Source organism: Sarcophilus harrisii, chromosome 2, assembly GCF_902635505.1.
Source record: "Sarcophilus harrisii chromosome 2, mSarHar1.11, whole genome shotgun sequence".
NCBI lineage: Eukaryota > Metazoa > Chordata > Mammalia > Dasyuromorphia > Dasyuridae > Sarcophilus > Sarcophilus harrisii.
Genome location: NC_045427.1, coordinates 462,440,472 through 462,457,582, shown reverse-complemented (window position 1 = coordinate 462,457,582; position 17,111 = coordinate 462,440,472). Strand labels below are relative to the sequence as shown.

General features: G+C 34.6%; 1 protein-coding gene across 1 annotated transcript in view; it reads left to right on the top strand.

The window, feature by feature from the left end:
- Positions 1 to 3: 3 nt before the first annotated feature.
- VPS35 (VPS35 retromer complex component) overlaps positions 4 to 17,111 on the top strand; it is a 36,010-nt gene continuing 18,902 nt past the window's right edge. The window contains exons 1-4 of the mRNA XM_003757212.4: positions 4 to 88; positions 6,582 to 6,680; positions 15,906 to 16,002; positions 16,669 to 16,792. Of these exons, the coding sequence (XP_003757260.1) occupies positions 86 to 88; positions 6,582 to 6,680; positions 15,906 to 16,002; positions 16,669 to 16,792 (323 nt within the window). The 5' untranslated portion in view covers positions 4 to 85. The remainder of the gene's footprint in view (positions 89 to 6,581; positions 6,681 to 15,905; positions 16,003 to 16,668; positions 16,793 to 17,111) is intronic.

Here is a 17,111-nt window from a genome sequence, read left to right as displayed (position 1 = left end):
GGCCTCGCGGGGCTGCAGAGTCACATGACAGCGCGGGGCTCGACGCGGGGCTGGTGCTGCTTGCCGCAGGCTCTGGGCAGTCGCCATGGTGAGTGTTGAGGGGGGCAGCGGGGACCCCCCTAGAACCAGTTCTTCTTTCCATTCCTCCCTTGCCTCTCACCTGCCGTGTCCAGCCTCTTGGGGCCAATGGGGCGGTGAGGGGGTGGGCTGATACCTCCGAGGCTGGGCCGGCCTGGAGCCGGGGGCGGCCAAGCGAAGGCCGCAGGCGGGGCTGTGTCCAGTGAGGGAAGGGGCGTGGAGTCCCAGGTGGCTGCGGCCCCTCCACGAGCGGTAAGCTGCTTGCTTGGCCTGGGATTGCGGCATTTAGGGAGCAGGAGCGGGGGACAGCCGCGAGGCCCGGGCCGCTCCTGTCATCCCGCCGCTGCAGCCGTCCCGCTATCGGGAGGAGCCTACTCCCCCACCGCCGGGCGAGGCCCGCGGAGCGTCCGCTGTCCTGCGGGCCAGGGGAAGCGCTGATTCCGCAAACGAACACGCTTGGCTTGGGGCGGCCCCTTTGCTGAGCGTCCTCCAGCCCTCATCCGCCTTTTGTGCCCTGCACCTTCTCGGCCGTCTTGACTTTGCTTTCTGTGAGTGGGGAATGAATAAAAGGCTCAGTACTCTCCGGGGCCCTTGGTTGGGCCAGACCCGCCACGTTCATCTGTCATTCCTGTCCTAATGTCAACCGAGAGCCCACCCCTCATGGAAAATCGTAGTGGTCCTGTGGAAATGAGCCACGAGCGCTTGTGTACCTTGGCAGTGTCTGGGTCACTTCGGATTTCATTTCTAGAAATGAAGGTCCTGTTTCCTTATTTTAACCTGAGCAACCATTCTCTAACTCGCCCCATATCTGAATATCTAATCAGATATATTTATATCTGAATAAAATGAAATTCAGGTTTTTAATTGCTTGTGATTCCTTATTACCTTCTGAATTAGGTTCAGACTACCAAGGCATTCTAGGCTTTTTATAATTCAAGACAGAGCTAGCCTTTCCAACCTTATTTCCAGTTCCCTTACATGCACTCTTGCACTCCTTCCTCTGACCCCCACCTCCAAGCTGCTTGCTTCTCTTTGTCCTGCAACAAGCTCTGTGTTCTCAGAACTCCATTGCTTTGCTCTACCTGTTTGTCATGTCTGGAATGCCCTCAGTGTCTGTACCTGTTGAATTTCATTTGTCCCTTACAGTGGAATTGAAGGTTATCACCTTTTTCAAAAGGCTTTGCAGCATCAGGTTTTGGAATTTTTTAATGTGTCCTTATATTCTGGTGTCCTAGTTTTCTTTTAAATTAAAATCTTTATGAATAAGATGGGACTTTGTACCACTGTAATGCTGATGTACAAAAGTAGTTGCTTAATAAATGTTTTACTCTTATTTGTGATCTCTTCATAAAGCCAACTTATTCTGCTTAGCTAACCTTAGTTACAGTAGCGAATCATGATGAAACTGGCGATAAGTAAATTTTAACTTGAAAAAAATTCTTTATTGATTGTTATAAATCACTTCCCTGTCTTCTTGGAGCTTGGCTTGTTTTTTTGATTATGTTACATGAAAACATTTTTTAATGTTTGTTTTAGTTAAAATGACATAATTATCTACCTTAGGAGAATTCAGTGCATCTGAAATTATGCTTTCCTCTAGTTGTTAATTTTATAAAAATTTCACCTGAAAATAGAATTAAATTTAGCATGTTATTTACTCATATAACTGATTGTTGTCGTTCATTTCTGTCCAATTCTCTGTGGTCCCCATTTTGGAATTTTCTTGGCACAGATACTGGAATAGTTGTCATTTCCTTCTCCAGCTCTTTTTATAAGTGAGGAACTAAGACAAACAAGGTTAAGTGACTTGCCCAGGCTCACACAGCTAGTGACTATCTGAGGCCAAATTTCAATTCATGAAGATTAGTCTTCCTGATTCCAGGTCCAGGGCTCTTTGCACTTTATTTTCCATTTACTATTTATGTTATCTTTTATGTATATAGTTGTTTGCCTGTTGTCTCCCCCTTTAGAATATGAATTCCTTGAGAGCAGAGGTTTTTTTTGTGGTCCTTTCTTTATATCCCTGTGGCTTAGCATAATGCTTGACATAAAGTAAATGCTTAAATGCTTGTTGATTGTGCTGATAAGAAATTTTACTGGTGCTTTTCAATTTCTGGTAGATTTTTATTGACATGACTTCTGGTAGACAAGTAGGATAGCATAGAGAAAAGAACATTGATATGGAGGTCAGGAAGCCGTGGTTCTGGAACTTCTTCTTTGACCCTGTCACTAACCTGTCACTAATTTGACCATTGAAAAGGCCCTTAATTTTTTTTGCCTCTCAGGTTTCTCATCTGTAAAATGAGATTAAAATAGATGTTCTCTAATTTTTTTTCAGTATAAACTTTTTTTGTGATTTTATTTTCTCAATTTTGGACTTATTTTGTGGGGACCAGATTTTGTGGGAATAGTTTGTCAAAAAGTGCACGCATCTATAATATCTGGATTAAAATTGTTTTAAAAAATACTATTATAAAATGTTGCAGAAAAGCTTATTCTTTATATCTAACATTTGTAAATATGGGAAAACAAATTTTGTCAGAATGAGGTATTTTTGTTTTGAGAATTTAATCCATTATTGCAAGTTAGCCCTTAAGACCTAAGTAAGCCTAGCAATAACTATATTGTTCTTTGTAGCCTTTTTAGAAGGAATCAGTTTGTTTTGGGAAATAAAATATAACATTTTTATTGTATTAAATTTGTAAATATTTATGAGTGATAAGCATATCACTTATATATCCTAAGAAATATCTGGAGAAACTTACAAACTGAAGGGCTAAGAAAAGGTTGAAGGAATGATAACTAAGAGGTACTTGGGAAATTATAAGTTTTTTTTGCGGGACAAGATGTAAGAAACATTTTCTTGGATTGTCAGTTTTGTATGCTGCTTGTGTATATGTTTGTCATGGGCAATTGGTGCTAAATGACTTGCCCAGGATCATACAGGTACTAACTCAGATATTTGTGAAATATCTGATATTTGTGAAATATCTGAGATTTGAACTCAGGTCCTTCTGACTCAAGGGCTTTATCCACTAAGCCACCTCTGTGTGGCTGTTTTTTTATGTGTTTTTCCCTCTCTAGTATCAATGGCATGATTTTTCTGTGTCATTAATAATCCTATGGTATTTGGTAAAGTCTTTATTTTGTATCTTGTATATATGCCTTTTCAAATTAATTAGATATTAGTATTTCCATTAGAGAATAGTATCTGAGGAACATTGTGTGGGGTATGTGTGTGTGGGCAATTGGTGTTAAATGACTTGCCCAGGGTCATACAGTACTAACTCAGATATTTATGAAATATCTGAGATTTGAACTCATATCCTTCTGACTCAAGGACTTTATCCACTGCTCACCTAGCTGCCTCTGTGTGGCTGTTTTTTTATGTGCTGTCTCTCCCTTCCCTCCTCCCCAGTATCAATGGCATGATTTTTCTGTGTCATTGATAATCCTATGGTATTTGGTAAAGTCTTTATTTTGTATCTTGTTTTATATATATGCCTTTTCAAATTAATTAGATATTAGTATTTCAGGAAGAGCTTCCATTAAAGAGTAGTATCTGAGGAACATTTAAAAAATGTTTTTGGATTTTGTATTGGGAAAAGGACACAAGATTTATAATCTTTGTGAATACGGTCTATGTTAAATTTCCTTTGGTTCTCTTATACTGTTGTTTTACTTGTTTTTTATTTTGGGTAGTTGACATCAAAAGAGATTTTTTAAAGCTTTAAAAAAGATGACATGGTCTTGGTTACAACAAGAATTTCAGCTATAGCAAAATTTCACATTATAACAATTTCTGTTCAATAACTTTAATAATTGGTTATATTCTATACTACTTAAGTTATAATAGATTTGACTAGTGTAGAAAATAGAAAATCCCACTTTCTTCTCTTAAATACAATTGACTTGTAGGTTAGCGCAAAGGATATCCTTCATGGGTATTCTTAAAATTATACTAAATTTCTTGAAACATATATGGCCACAGATCATCTGAGCATTAAGTGAAACATAAGACAGGAAGATATGCTAGCTAAAGGCATTTGACAGGATTTTTTATAGATGGTTAAGGTCCTCCAGATACTTTTGTTTGTAAATGGCATTGTTCTTATTATATTGACTCCTGCTATACAGAATTTCCTTGATGAAATCCAGTGTTACTGAAGAAATTGCCCTAGTAGTCTATTCATCTAGTAAAAGTCAAGTGGGTGAAAAATAGAATATCACAAAAATGAAATATAGTGAAATGCTAACAGGCCTTTTCTTTTGTCAGCCTCTCAGTTATCTACAATTAAGGTAACATGCCTTGTTTGGTGATGTGTAAAGAATCTTATAACATTGAAAATTTTAATATTGCTATTATTCTTTTCTGTTAAAACTATCTTTACAGAGTATTAGGACTCTAATGACATTATGGCCTTTTTAAGTTAAGTGTAAAGAAATTTTTATGATTTTGTGGGTATAAACAAGTGTCTATAAAGGTAACAAAAATGCTATTTACAAGGGATTGTCTGAAAATGCAATGGAGTTAAATTTCTGGCCCTACTCAGCATTACTATGCTACATTCTTTCTGTTTTGCCTCCTAAATAAGTGTGAGAGAAACTTTCTCCCTTCAGTGGATCAGAGTTGGAAGGAACCTCACAAGTCATTTGGTCCCTCTAGTCCACATACCTGACAAGTAAATATTGCCTTTGTTTGATCTCCTGGGAGATGAAAACCACTACCTCCTATGTTAATCCATTCTACTTTTGTATATTAATAATTGTTAGGAAACTTTCTGGTTGTTTTGTTTTAAAAATCACAATTGTGGATAACTTCCAGACTCAAATTATAATTTTTAAATTGGCAATTTAACTTGCTAATATTTTTCTTCTTAAGGAAAAATTATAAACTGGCATAAGACCTAATAAAATCATCTGAAAAAACTTTTAAAATGGTAATGTTATTTTACCCATGGGAATTCTTTAGGCCACCAGAATCCAATGTTAGATTGGATTTTAGAATACATATTTTCTTTATTGTGGCCTCAGAATCAGTAGTTTTGGTGGTCTAAGCTAATACACTTCATGTTCTTTCATGAACTATTGTTTTCTAGATTTACTTTGAATATGTGTTTTATATCATTTGTTTTTATAACATTTGAAAATTTGCTTTAAAACATTTAAAATTACTTTTAAAATATGTATAATATATTTTTAATTTTAGCATTTTATGCTTCTTGAAGACACCCAGGCTGTATACATAATATTAGTTTGACCTTAAAGACTAGGTTATTATAAGTTAGAGATTAATGTTAGTGTATTCATTTGTTGAAAGAAATCATAGTATCATAGAATGATAAATTTAGACTTCAAAAATACCTTATGTAGTCCAATCCCCTAATTTTACAGATGAGGAAATAAAAGTTGGAAAGTGGTGACTTGCCCAGGATAATCCAGTAAAATGGTAGAGTTGAAATTATAATAAAGGACCTTTGCCTCCAAATTTAGGGTCCTTTATACTAGATCACATTACTGAATAATATCTGCCTTGTAGTTATATTTTTTCAATATTGTAGTTTTTTATTATGTAGTCCTATATAGGTTAGGAAATATGTATAGCCCCTTTGTGCTTACTAAGTGATTTGCTCACAATATTTCTGGTGATAAGTAGTATGAACATTATTTTCATTAGTTTTACAGATGAGGAAATTGATGGTCAGAGAAGTTGTGACTTGCTTATAATTAATAGCTTTTAAGTAGTAGAGTCAAGGACCTGAACTAAATTCTGGTGTTCTTTTTAATATAGTTATGTTTCTTTCTAATTGAAATGATATAGAAAGGACTTCCAGCATTAGTAATTAAAAGTAATTATAGTTTTAAAATTATCAACATTTATTTAATATTAGAGGTATCATGGGATCAATTGAATCATATTATATAATATTTTAAAATCTTGTTTCCCAAATGTTTCTCTTCGCTCGTGTATTACTTAAGGAAAGAGATAGTACTTCCATAATTTGGTTACTGGATCCATGATTTCTCAGTTCAGAATAAACTTAGATGAAAAAAAAAAAAACTGGAATAAGGAGGAAATGATGCTGTCTGCACTTTAAACTGGACAGCTCCTGAGGAAAGAATTGTTTTGGGAGAGTGGCTGTGCCCATGGTGATAATGTATATGTATTGGCATAATGCAAGCATCCTGAAACCATCAGCACATGCTTCTTTGAGAGCAGTCTGCTTTTGGAATGTAGAATCAGTTCTAGAAACAGAAGAACATCTACATTTATTGTAGATGTGACTGCCCTCCCTTGGCAAACTTAGGTCATTAGCCTAATATGTGAATATGGACATAACTTTCTTTGTGTTGAAGCAAAAAATCAGAGGTGGTTGGTTCTGAGAGGTAGAATGAGCCTTAAAGGAACCTAGATAAGGTGCTGTGGCTAAAAGCTGTTGTGGTATATATATTTGGCGAGGAAAATGTGCTGAGAAAATTTTCAACTGTTTTTCTTTTTTCAGCCTACAACACAACAGTCACCGCAGGATGAGCAGGAAAAGCTCCTAGATGAAGCTATTCAGGCGGTGAAGGTTCAATCATTCCAGATGAAACGATGTCTGGTAAGAATGATGTTGAAGAAACTTTTGTAACTTAATTGTATCTGATGTAATGGTTATTACATTATTGTAACAAGGTAATCTGTCATTAAAAATATGTTTTTAAAAAAATAAAATTTTGCTGTCATGAACTTAGTTTTTAATTTTTTGATATATAATAAAAAGAATTGCATTTTAATTCATGGTCTTACAGTTTTTAGAAGTGTATATTCATTAACAAGGCAGTAACAACATTGCCATGTGTTTTTGTTTGTTGTATGTTTTTAAGATATTTTATTGATAATATTTTTAATTCTTTTACACCATTAACTACCAATTCATCCCCTTTCCCCCATGTAATTAGTAAAAATAATTAAGCAAAATAAATCATTGCCCTAGCCAGTCTGCAAAAAATCTACTGCATTTCATACCTCTATTCTGTCACTTTTATGCCCAAAGGCAAGAGCCAAAGACAGTTTGTATTTTAAATGCTCACTTTCAAAAAGCATCATGTAGAGCAATTTGAACAGGCATGACACTATCTCTAGAACTTGAAACAGTCATTGGTGATATGGGCAAATGGATCCAGTTTAAAGTAGGCAAATATATAGAAAAAGGATTGTGGAATGTACACATTCTTCACATTATATTGGTCTTTGAAGAAAAAAATACAACCAATTTTAAATTTTGGGTATTAATCTGTCTTTCCCAGTACTAAGTATTTTAGCTATTTATGAATTGTGTGGTATGTTTTTTGTTGCTGTTGAATACATTTAAAAGGCATTTTTATTCTTCCTTCAGTTATGTTTAAACAAATGAATCAATGTTGGGTTTGTTTGGGTTTTTAAACTACTTTAACACCAAAAAAAGAAACATTGATTCATTTGTATGTGTCATAAGGTTTAGTATGTTATATTTCAGACCCATTTCTTCAACATTACTTCTATTTGACTTCTGCTATTACCCTTGTCTCCTTATAGATATTTAGAAAGAAGTCTTTTAATGGTTTATCTGTTGTTATTTTGTTGTTATCATCTTTTGTTGCTACATTCAATTGCCTTTCATATATTTTTGTCTTGGGATGTTTGAGAAACAAAGAATTTCTTTAGGTCTGGTTTTTTTTCCAAGACTGCTTTGGATGTCTATTTCCTTACCTCCCCCTCTCTCCCCTTGCCCCCAATCTTTTTTGATTGATGGATGAGTTCAGATTTGGAGGAAGGTCACAGTGGGCTACATCTTGAGCTCAATTTTTAATTTCATCCTCCTCTTCTGGTAGGTGCAGATTATATAGTTAGAAATTCCTTTCCTTTGTACTTGCAAATCTTTTCCTGGGTGCTTGCAGAATTTATTGTTTTTCTTTTCTTTTCTTTTTTTTTTCAGTGGAATTGTTAAATTTTACCACTGTGTATTGGATTTTTTTTTTTTTTTCTGCAGAGATACTTGTATATTCCTTTATTGGCACTTGTTTGTGTGTATGTGTGTGTCTTACATTATGGTATATAGATTTTTTGACTTGTTTTCTTCTATTGTCTCTACATATCCTATCTCAATATGTTTTGCTTGAGTGAAGAGAATACTTTCTTTTATGTTATTATGCTTTACTTCTTTTCTTCCAAATTATCCTAATTTCTATGTATTTATATTCCTATTCAGTAGTTCTCTCCTTTATTTCTTTGGTGAGATTTTCCACCATTAGACTGTAGGCTAGCTCCTTGACAGCAGGAAGTATTTTTAGAGAGTTGGGGTGGATGGTAGGAGAGCTTTCTTTGAGCACTTAGAGCAGTGACTGGCACATAGTAGGTTCTTAATAAAATACTTATTGACATGACTATAGAGTAAATAGCTTTGCATTGAATAAACTTAATTCTATATTTAAAAATTGGGGTTAGGGAGTGAGAACATATGCCGTAGTTTCCCCTCCCCTATTAGAATTCACCAAAATTGGCAGGGTTGTGCTTTTTAGTTGACTGTGCTATATATGGCTTGAAAAATTCCATTCCATAAACATTTATTATGCACCTACATCCAAAACCACATATTTAGGTACTGGGTATACAAAGACAACTATTCTAAAGTCTTTGCTCTAATGGGGTGAGATGGACAGGGGGAATGTAATCTATCCATATTTATACATGCATATGTATATATGTGTATAAGATACATATACCCATATATACACCAATGATTGGGAAATAAGGGAGGGCACGGTAACTACAAATGAGAGGCCACAGTGTGCATGATAAATCTGATGTGAGAAAAGATGACTAACAGTATGAGCAAATGCATAGTGATGAGAGAAAGCAAATGCACGAGTTCCAGGTGTAGAACCAAGATGACAATGAAGTTAGGAAGCTGTTGGAGTTTTCCCAATTTCCCTCAAATACTTCATGAAACCAAGCCTCTGAACAGAGTCTGATGGAATGAAATCACTCTCCAGCTCAAGATAGATTGGAAGGACTTCAAGAAAGATTACTTTCACTGGGGTGAAAGGCGGTATTAGCCTAGTTCAGATAGTGTATGGGAAAGCCAGTAAGAAATTAAGACCCCAGTGAGAGGGTCTTAATCATAGCAGCTTAGCTGCAGTGCATACCAGTGGGGCAGCCTCCAGTCTCAGCACAGAAGGCAGAAATTGTCAGCTTGAAGAAACCAAGTTGTTGGCTGGAGAGAGAAGATAGAGCTACCCTCTGCTGTGAGCAATACACCAAACACAAGGAGCCCTGTGATCAAAGTCAAGCCTCAGAGAGGCACAAGAAACTTGGGATAGTGCTCCCTGGACCCTAGGAGCAGAACTCAACCTTAAAAGTCAAAAATGGGAAAAAAGAAAGAAAATGAGCAAGAAATAAAAAAGAATCTTAACCATAGAAAGCTACTGTGATGACATGGAAAACCAAAACACCAGCTCAGACAAAAACAAAATGTCCACATGGGAGATCTCAAATGATGACATGAATTGGTCTCAAGTCCAAAGAGGCTTCTTGAAAGCACTCAAAAAAAAGACCTTAAAAGGAATATTAGAGAAGTAGAAGAACAGTTGGGAAAAGAAACGAAGTATACAAGAGAGAGTCAACAGTGTGGAAAAGGAAAACAATTCCTTAAAAAATACACATGGTTAAATGCAAAAAAAAAAAAAAAAAATCCACTAAACAAATCAATTCTTTAAAAAAAAATTGGCCAAATGTTAAAAAAAAAAAAAAAATCCACTGAAGAAAAAAACACCTAGAAAAGTGGAATTAATCAAATGGAAAAAGAGATACAAAAGCTAACTGAAAAAAATTACATTAAGAAAATTAGAATGGGATAAATGGAAGCTAATGACTCTATAAGAATCAAGAATTAGTCAGACAAACTAAAAAGAATGAAAAAATGGAAGAAAATTTAAATTCCTCATTGAAAAAACAGCTGACCTGGAAAATAGATCCAGGAGAGACAATTTAAAAATTCTTGGTCTAACCAGGATGATTTCAGAGAGGCCTAGAGAGACTTTATGAACTGAAGCTAAGTGAAATAAGCAAAACCAGGAGATCATCATACACGACACAACAAGAAGACTATATAATGATCTGATTCAGTATGTGGCTCTCTTCAACAATGAGATAATTCAAACCAGTGCCACTTGTTCAGTGATGAAGAGAGCCATGTACATCCAGAGAGAGGACTGTGGGAACTGAATGTGGACCACAACATAGCATTCTCACTCTCTCTGTTGTTGTTTGTTTGCATTTTGTTTTCTTTCTCAGTTTTTTTTTTCTTCCTTCTTGATCTGAGTTTTCTTGTGCAGCAAGATAACTGTATAAATATATATACATATATTGGATTTAGCGTATATTTTAACATATTTAACGTGTATTGGACTATCTGCCAGCTAGGAGAATGCTTGGGGGAAAGGAGGGAAAAAATTGGAACAAAAGGTTTTGCAAGGATCAATGTTAAAAAATTACCCATGCATATGCTTTGTAAATAAAAAGCTTTCATTTAAAAAAAAATCACGAAAAGCACCCTCTTTAAAAAAAAAAAAAAATTCTTGATCTACCTGAAGGCCACCACCAAAAAAATAACCTGAATAGCATTCTTCAAGAGATCAAGGAACATTACCTTGGTATACTAGAATCAAAGGACAAAATAGTCATTGAAAGAATCCATTGATCACTTCCAAAAAGAGATCCCACAAGGAAAAGCCCATGACACATTGTTGCAAAACTCCAGAACTATAATTTCTTTTTTTTTTCTTTTTTTAACTTAATAGCCTTTTATTTACAGGTTATATGTATGGGTAACTTTACAGCATTGACAATTGCCAAACCTCTTGTAGAACTATAATTTCAAGGAAAAAATACTACAAGCTGCCAGGAAAACAAAATCAAGTATCAAGGAGCAACATTCAGGATTACCAAGGATCTGGCAGCTTCTATAATACAGGAAAGGAGGGCCTGGAATATGATATTCTGGAAGGCAGAGAACATGATATTACAACTAAGAATCAACTACCCAGTGAGACTGAGCATTATCTTTCAGGAAAAGAGATAAATCTTCAATGAAGTATGAGACTTCAAATCATTTCTCTTGAAAAAACCAGAACTAAATTAAAATGTTGATTTTCAAATACAGAACTCAGGAGAAGCATAGAAAAGTAAACAGGAAAAAACCCTACATTATTTAAAGGCCAAACTGTTTATATCCCTAGGCAGAAAAATGATACTTGTAACTTTTGAGAACTGTATTCTTTTATTGTGGCAGTTAGAGGGGGCATATGTGGGCAGAGTGTGTGGTTATGAATTAACTCTGTGATGATATCAGAAAAAGACATTAAGGAGTGGAAAACGTATTGTACTGGGAGAAGAGGAAAGGGGAAGTAAAATGGGATAAATTGGCTCACATGAAGAGGCACAAAAGACCTATTACAATAGAGGGAAAGAAAGGAGAGGAATGAGAATTGTCTGAAGTTTAATCTCTTCAGTTTTGGCTCAAAGAGGGGATAGCATTCACTCATTTGGGTATAAAAATTTATTTATCCTATAAGGAAGTAGGAGGAGAAAGGAAGAAAAAAGGGAGGGGCTGGTTGGAAGGAAGGATAGAAACTTTAGGAGAAAAAGCTACGAGAAAAGAGGAGGGCTGATTGAAGGGAGAGCAGATTAAGAGTGGGATGGATTAGAAACTACTAAGGAGGGACTGGGTGGAAAAAGAGAACAAAAGTATATATAGGAGAGAAAATAGGATCGAGGGAAATACACAGCTGGTAATCATAACTGTGAATGTGAATAGGATGAACTCTCCCATAAAGCAGAAGTAAAGAGCAGAGTGGATTAAAAACCAGAATCCTAGAGCATATTGTTTACAAGATGAGAGATAGCAGGACAGAAACATGAGTCGGAGCATAAGATCAGTTTGAGTGAAAAGATAACATGTAAAGATGAAGTTATAGAGATAAATTTATATGGTAGGTTGAAAATGTTCTAGTATAATTCAAGAATTTATATTTTATTTGTTAAGCAGTAGAGAACCACTGAAGAATTTGAACATAAGAGTGACTTGATCTCACTGGTGTGTTGTTATTTGTCCTTTGTTCTTGAAGGGGACCATTGACTTTATGAGGATGATTTTGGATACCAGTACAAATGGATAGCCATGACAGAATGGAAGCAGATGGAGGCAGAAAGACTTATTTGGAGATTAATAAAATTAATCATGGTCAAGAAAAGACGAGGGCCCAAAGTAGAATGTGTAGTTATAGAAATAGTGTGGTGTAGAGAAGAGAAACCAGATACAAGAAATATGGCAGAAGTAGAAACACCAAGACTTGAGAACAGATGTGATAATTGGTGAGTGAAAGAAAGGGAATAATCAATGCTGACACTGAGGTTGTGGTCCTGAGTAAATAGTTCCATGGTAACTTCATCAAGAGAAGTAGCAAAGGTAAAAGGAGATACAGAGATTTTCTGGGTTTTTTGGAGGGAAAGATGAATTCGCTTAAGATATCCGTCTTTAGGTAGAAATACTTATCAGTCTGATAGTTGGAAGCATAGAGCTGGTGTGCATTGATGATATATTAGGGGTAGAAATAAAGGAATAATTAAAGACATGGGAATGAAGGTATAGTATATCTAGATGACACAGAGGATAAGAGCAGAAGACTTAGACTTGGGAAAACTTGAATTCATATTTTGCTTCAAGATATTTATTAACTGTGTAACTTTGGGCAACTAATTTAATACCTCTCAGCCTCAATTTCTTCATCTGTAAATTGGGGGTAATGATATAACTTCACAGGGTTGTTATGAGGACTAAATAAGAAGTTTGCTTTGCAAGTATTATATAAATGATTGCTATTCTGAACAAATTGATCAGGTCATGGAAAAAAATAATAGGGAAGGATAGAGGAGAATAAGAATTAAGCCTTGGAAAATAGTCTTTTTAAAAATTTGGGTGGAAATGAGCCAGCAAAACAGAATGTGTAGTCAAAGAAAGTCAAAGCACCATGAGAATGTATTAGAATCTGAGATAGAAGAGAACATAAAGTTGGAGGGTTATCATCAAATGCTGCAGAGAGGTCAAGAATGAGGAAAGTCATTTAGTGACTTTGGAAGAAGCTGTTTTCATTTGAATTGTGGGACAGAAGCTAAATTGCAAGGGATTGGAGAATGGGTTATGAGGAAGTAGAACCAACAGGTAAATATGACTGAAGAAGAAATATAATAGTTCACTTTTTAAATTCACTTTTAAAAAATATTTATTGATGTTTTTTTTTTCTTTTGTAAGTCATTTCCCAGTATATCTTTCTCCTCTATTGTAATAAAGAAAACCAGTGAAGTCAAATTAAATAGTACTCTGACCATATTTATCTGTAAATGCCATTTAAAATCTTAATTTTGTCTTTATACTTAATATATCCTTAGTCTTTTCTTTTGCCTCTCTCCAGAGAGAGAGGGGTGTTCCTCATCATTTGTTATCTGCAATCACTTTTAGGCTTTGAATAAAATTTGAGTAAAATTTTTATTTACATTGTTTTATTTTAAAAAATTTTTATGTTTGTTTCTTAAATTTATATATTATATATAATATATTCATATATATTTATATTTTTTCATTCATTTATTTTTTGTGAAGTTTTTAATTATATCTCTTAATTTCATTCCAAGATATTTGATATTTATCATTCTGCTTTCCTCCCTCCTTACCACATTTTAATGTTTCTATTTTCCCCAGTTTTATGTAAAACAATTTTTTACATTTGTTTTTAAAACTTTGAGTTCTGGATTCTCTCTCCCTTCCCCCTTTCCCCCCCAATTGAAAAAGCATGTGAAATTATGCAAAACATTTCCATAAAAGTCTTGTTGCAAGTGAAAACAGATTTCCCCCCCCAAAAAAAAAAAAAAATCTAGAAAAATAAAGTTTTTTTTTTTTTAAAAAGTATACTTCAGCCTGTATTTAGACACAATCAATTCTTTTTCTGGGTATGGATAGCATTTTTTGTCTTAAGTCTGTCAGAGTAGTATTAGATGTTGTATTGCTGAGAACAACAAAGTCATTCAAAGGTGATCATCCCACAACTTTGCTATTACTGTGTACACAGTACATTTCACTTTGCTTGAGAGCTTATGGAAGACTTTACAGGTTTTTTCTGGTAGCATTCTGCTCATTTCTTATAGAACAATAACATTCCATCATAATCACATACCAAAATTTATTCAGCTGTTCCTCAATTGATGGGCATCCTTTCAATTTCCAATTCTCTGCCCTGAGAAAAGAGCGATATAAATATTTTTGTACATATATACATTCTTTACCTTTTTTGCGGGATGGTGGTGGTGGTGGTTCCTGCCTAGTAGTGGTATCGTTAGGTCAAAGGATATGCATAATTTTATAGCCTTTGGGGCATAATTCATATCTTTTAATTATTTATCATTTGGGGAATGGCTCTTACTATTTTTTGTAAAATAAAGTTGACTCAATTCCATGTAGAGAATTTGTGAAATTTGGCCTTTATCAGAGAAATTTGCTTCAGAATTTTTTTCATAATTACTGTTGCTAACTGTATTTTCCCCCTTTATTCTGTTCTCTTTCTTTTCACCTTGTCCCTCCTCGTGTTTTGCTTCTGACAAATCCCTCCCCCCGTATGCCCTTTTTTCTGTCACCCTTGCCTCATTCTTATATCCTCTTTCTCTCCTTTTTTCCTATAGGGTAAGATAGATTTCTATATCCATATTGTGTGTGTGTGTGTGTGTGTGTGTGTGTGTGTGTGTGTGTGTTGTTACCTCTTTCAGCCAATTCTGAATGAGAATAAGATTCACTCACCCTTTTTTCTTCTTCCCCTCCATTGTAAAAGCTTTTTCTTGCATCTTTTATGGCAGATAATTTACACCATTCCACCTATCTCTTTCCTTTTCTACCAGTATATTTTTCCTTTATCCCTTAATTTTTTTTTTAATATTATCCCTTCATATTCAACTCATACCTGTACCCCCTCTGCTTATACATACTCCTTCTAATTGTTCTTATGAGTTATAAATATCATCTTCCCATGTAGGAATGTAATAGATAAACCTTGTTAGGTTCCTTATGATTTCCTTTTCCTGTTTACTTTTTAATGCTTCTCCTGAATGCTGTTTTTGAAAATCAAATTCTCTATTCAGCTCAGGTGTTTTTATCCCAAATAGTTAGAAGCCTATTTCATTGAATGTTCACCTTTTCCCCTGAAGGATTGTATCAGTTTTGCTGGATAAGTTATTCTTGCTTGTAATTCTAGCTCCACTGCTCTCTGGAATATTATATTCTAGTCCCTCTAATACTTTAATGTAAAAGCTGCTAAATATTGTGTTATTCTGAGGGTGGATCCACTATTCTTGAATTGTTTCTTTATGAATGCTTGCAATATTTTTTCCTTGACCTGGGAGTAATTGGAATTTGGCTAGAATGTTTCTGGGAGTTTTCCTCATGGGATCTCTCACAAGAGGTAATTAGTAGATTCTTTCAATTTCTATTTTACCCTTTAGTTCTAGAACATCAGGACAATTTTCCTTGATAATTTCTTGAAAGATGATGTCTAGATTCATTTTAGTTTCTCTAGACTTTATTTGCTTTGCATTAATTCACTCAAGTACTACTGTATTTCTCTGAAGTCCTCGTATTTGTTGTTTCTTAGGACAATTCTTAGGATATTGTTTAAAAACTTGCAAATCTTTGTAACAAAACCAGAGCCATTATGAAAGTAATTGTTTTTAACAGTTCTTTTTCTTGTTTTTCTCTTTTATTTAGGACAAAAACAAGCTTATGGATGCTCTGAAACATGCCTCTAACATGCTTGGTGAACTTCGAACTTCTATGTTATCACCAAAGAGCTACTATGAACTTTGTATCTTTTGAAAATTTGTTAGATAAATATGTAGGATTACAATTCTTTTTTAAAATAACTCTCTTTTGTTAACCATTGCCTTTCAAATATGTCTTTATCCCTGAAGATATGCTAAATGGAGACAAGAAAAGCTTGGTCTCATAGTAACTTTTTATACTTATGATTATAAGTACTCTAGAGAGTAGGTTAATGTTAATCTCTTAATCTTATACATTTCAGATATCTGTTAATGTTAATCTTATACATTTCAGATATGACATAAATGGGACTGACTGATGTTAAACTGTCAAGTAACAACCCAATAGGTTTTTGTTACTTCCCTCTCCCTCTCAAATACTGCAATTTTGACCTATAAGCCTTATTTTTTTTTAACTTCATAATCTTGCCTGATTCTGTCAGCAATATTCTATAGCTAGCTATCATTTTACAGCTTGGATTAATTTTAGCTGGCAGGCCAAATGCCTTTAGGGAATAGCTAGTTTACTTTTAAGAAAAGAAGACCTAATAAAATTAAGAGTCTCTTCATTTTGATATACTCTTTGGCTACTAATATGGAACACTATACTGAAAATTTAATCTTCCAAAGTTGAATGATAACAAGATTAGTATAAAGTGGTGCTTAGATTGGACTAAATATCTTTGTAGTCCTTAATCCTAAATTGAAAGATATGGCTATTTCTGATGAACTGCACTATTTGGAGGTCTACTTGACAGATGAATTTGCCAAAGGAAGGAAAGTAGCAGATCTTTATGAACTTGTACAGTACGCTGGAAATATTATCCCAAGACTGTAAGTAAAAAAGAAATCAAAGAAGTTTAAATGTTAACAAATGACATTTCCTCCCACCTATAGCATTTCACTGTAACATTCCTTTTTAAAGTACCACATTGCCAATCTTAAAATTATTAATTTTTTTCTTATTTCTTCCAGTACCTAAATAGGAATCTACTACAAGATTAAGTTCGGGGGTTTTTTTCCCCCCAAGTTTTCAGAATAGTTAAGTTTGCATTTTATTTTATTGAAGATTATGAGTAGTTTAAACAGTTGTTAAGAGGTTTGATGTCAATGTTTATTCCTTTATTTAGAAACGTGACTTGTATTGTAACAA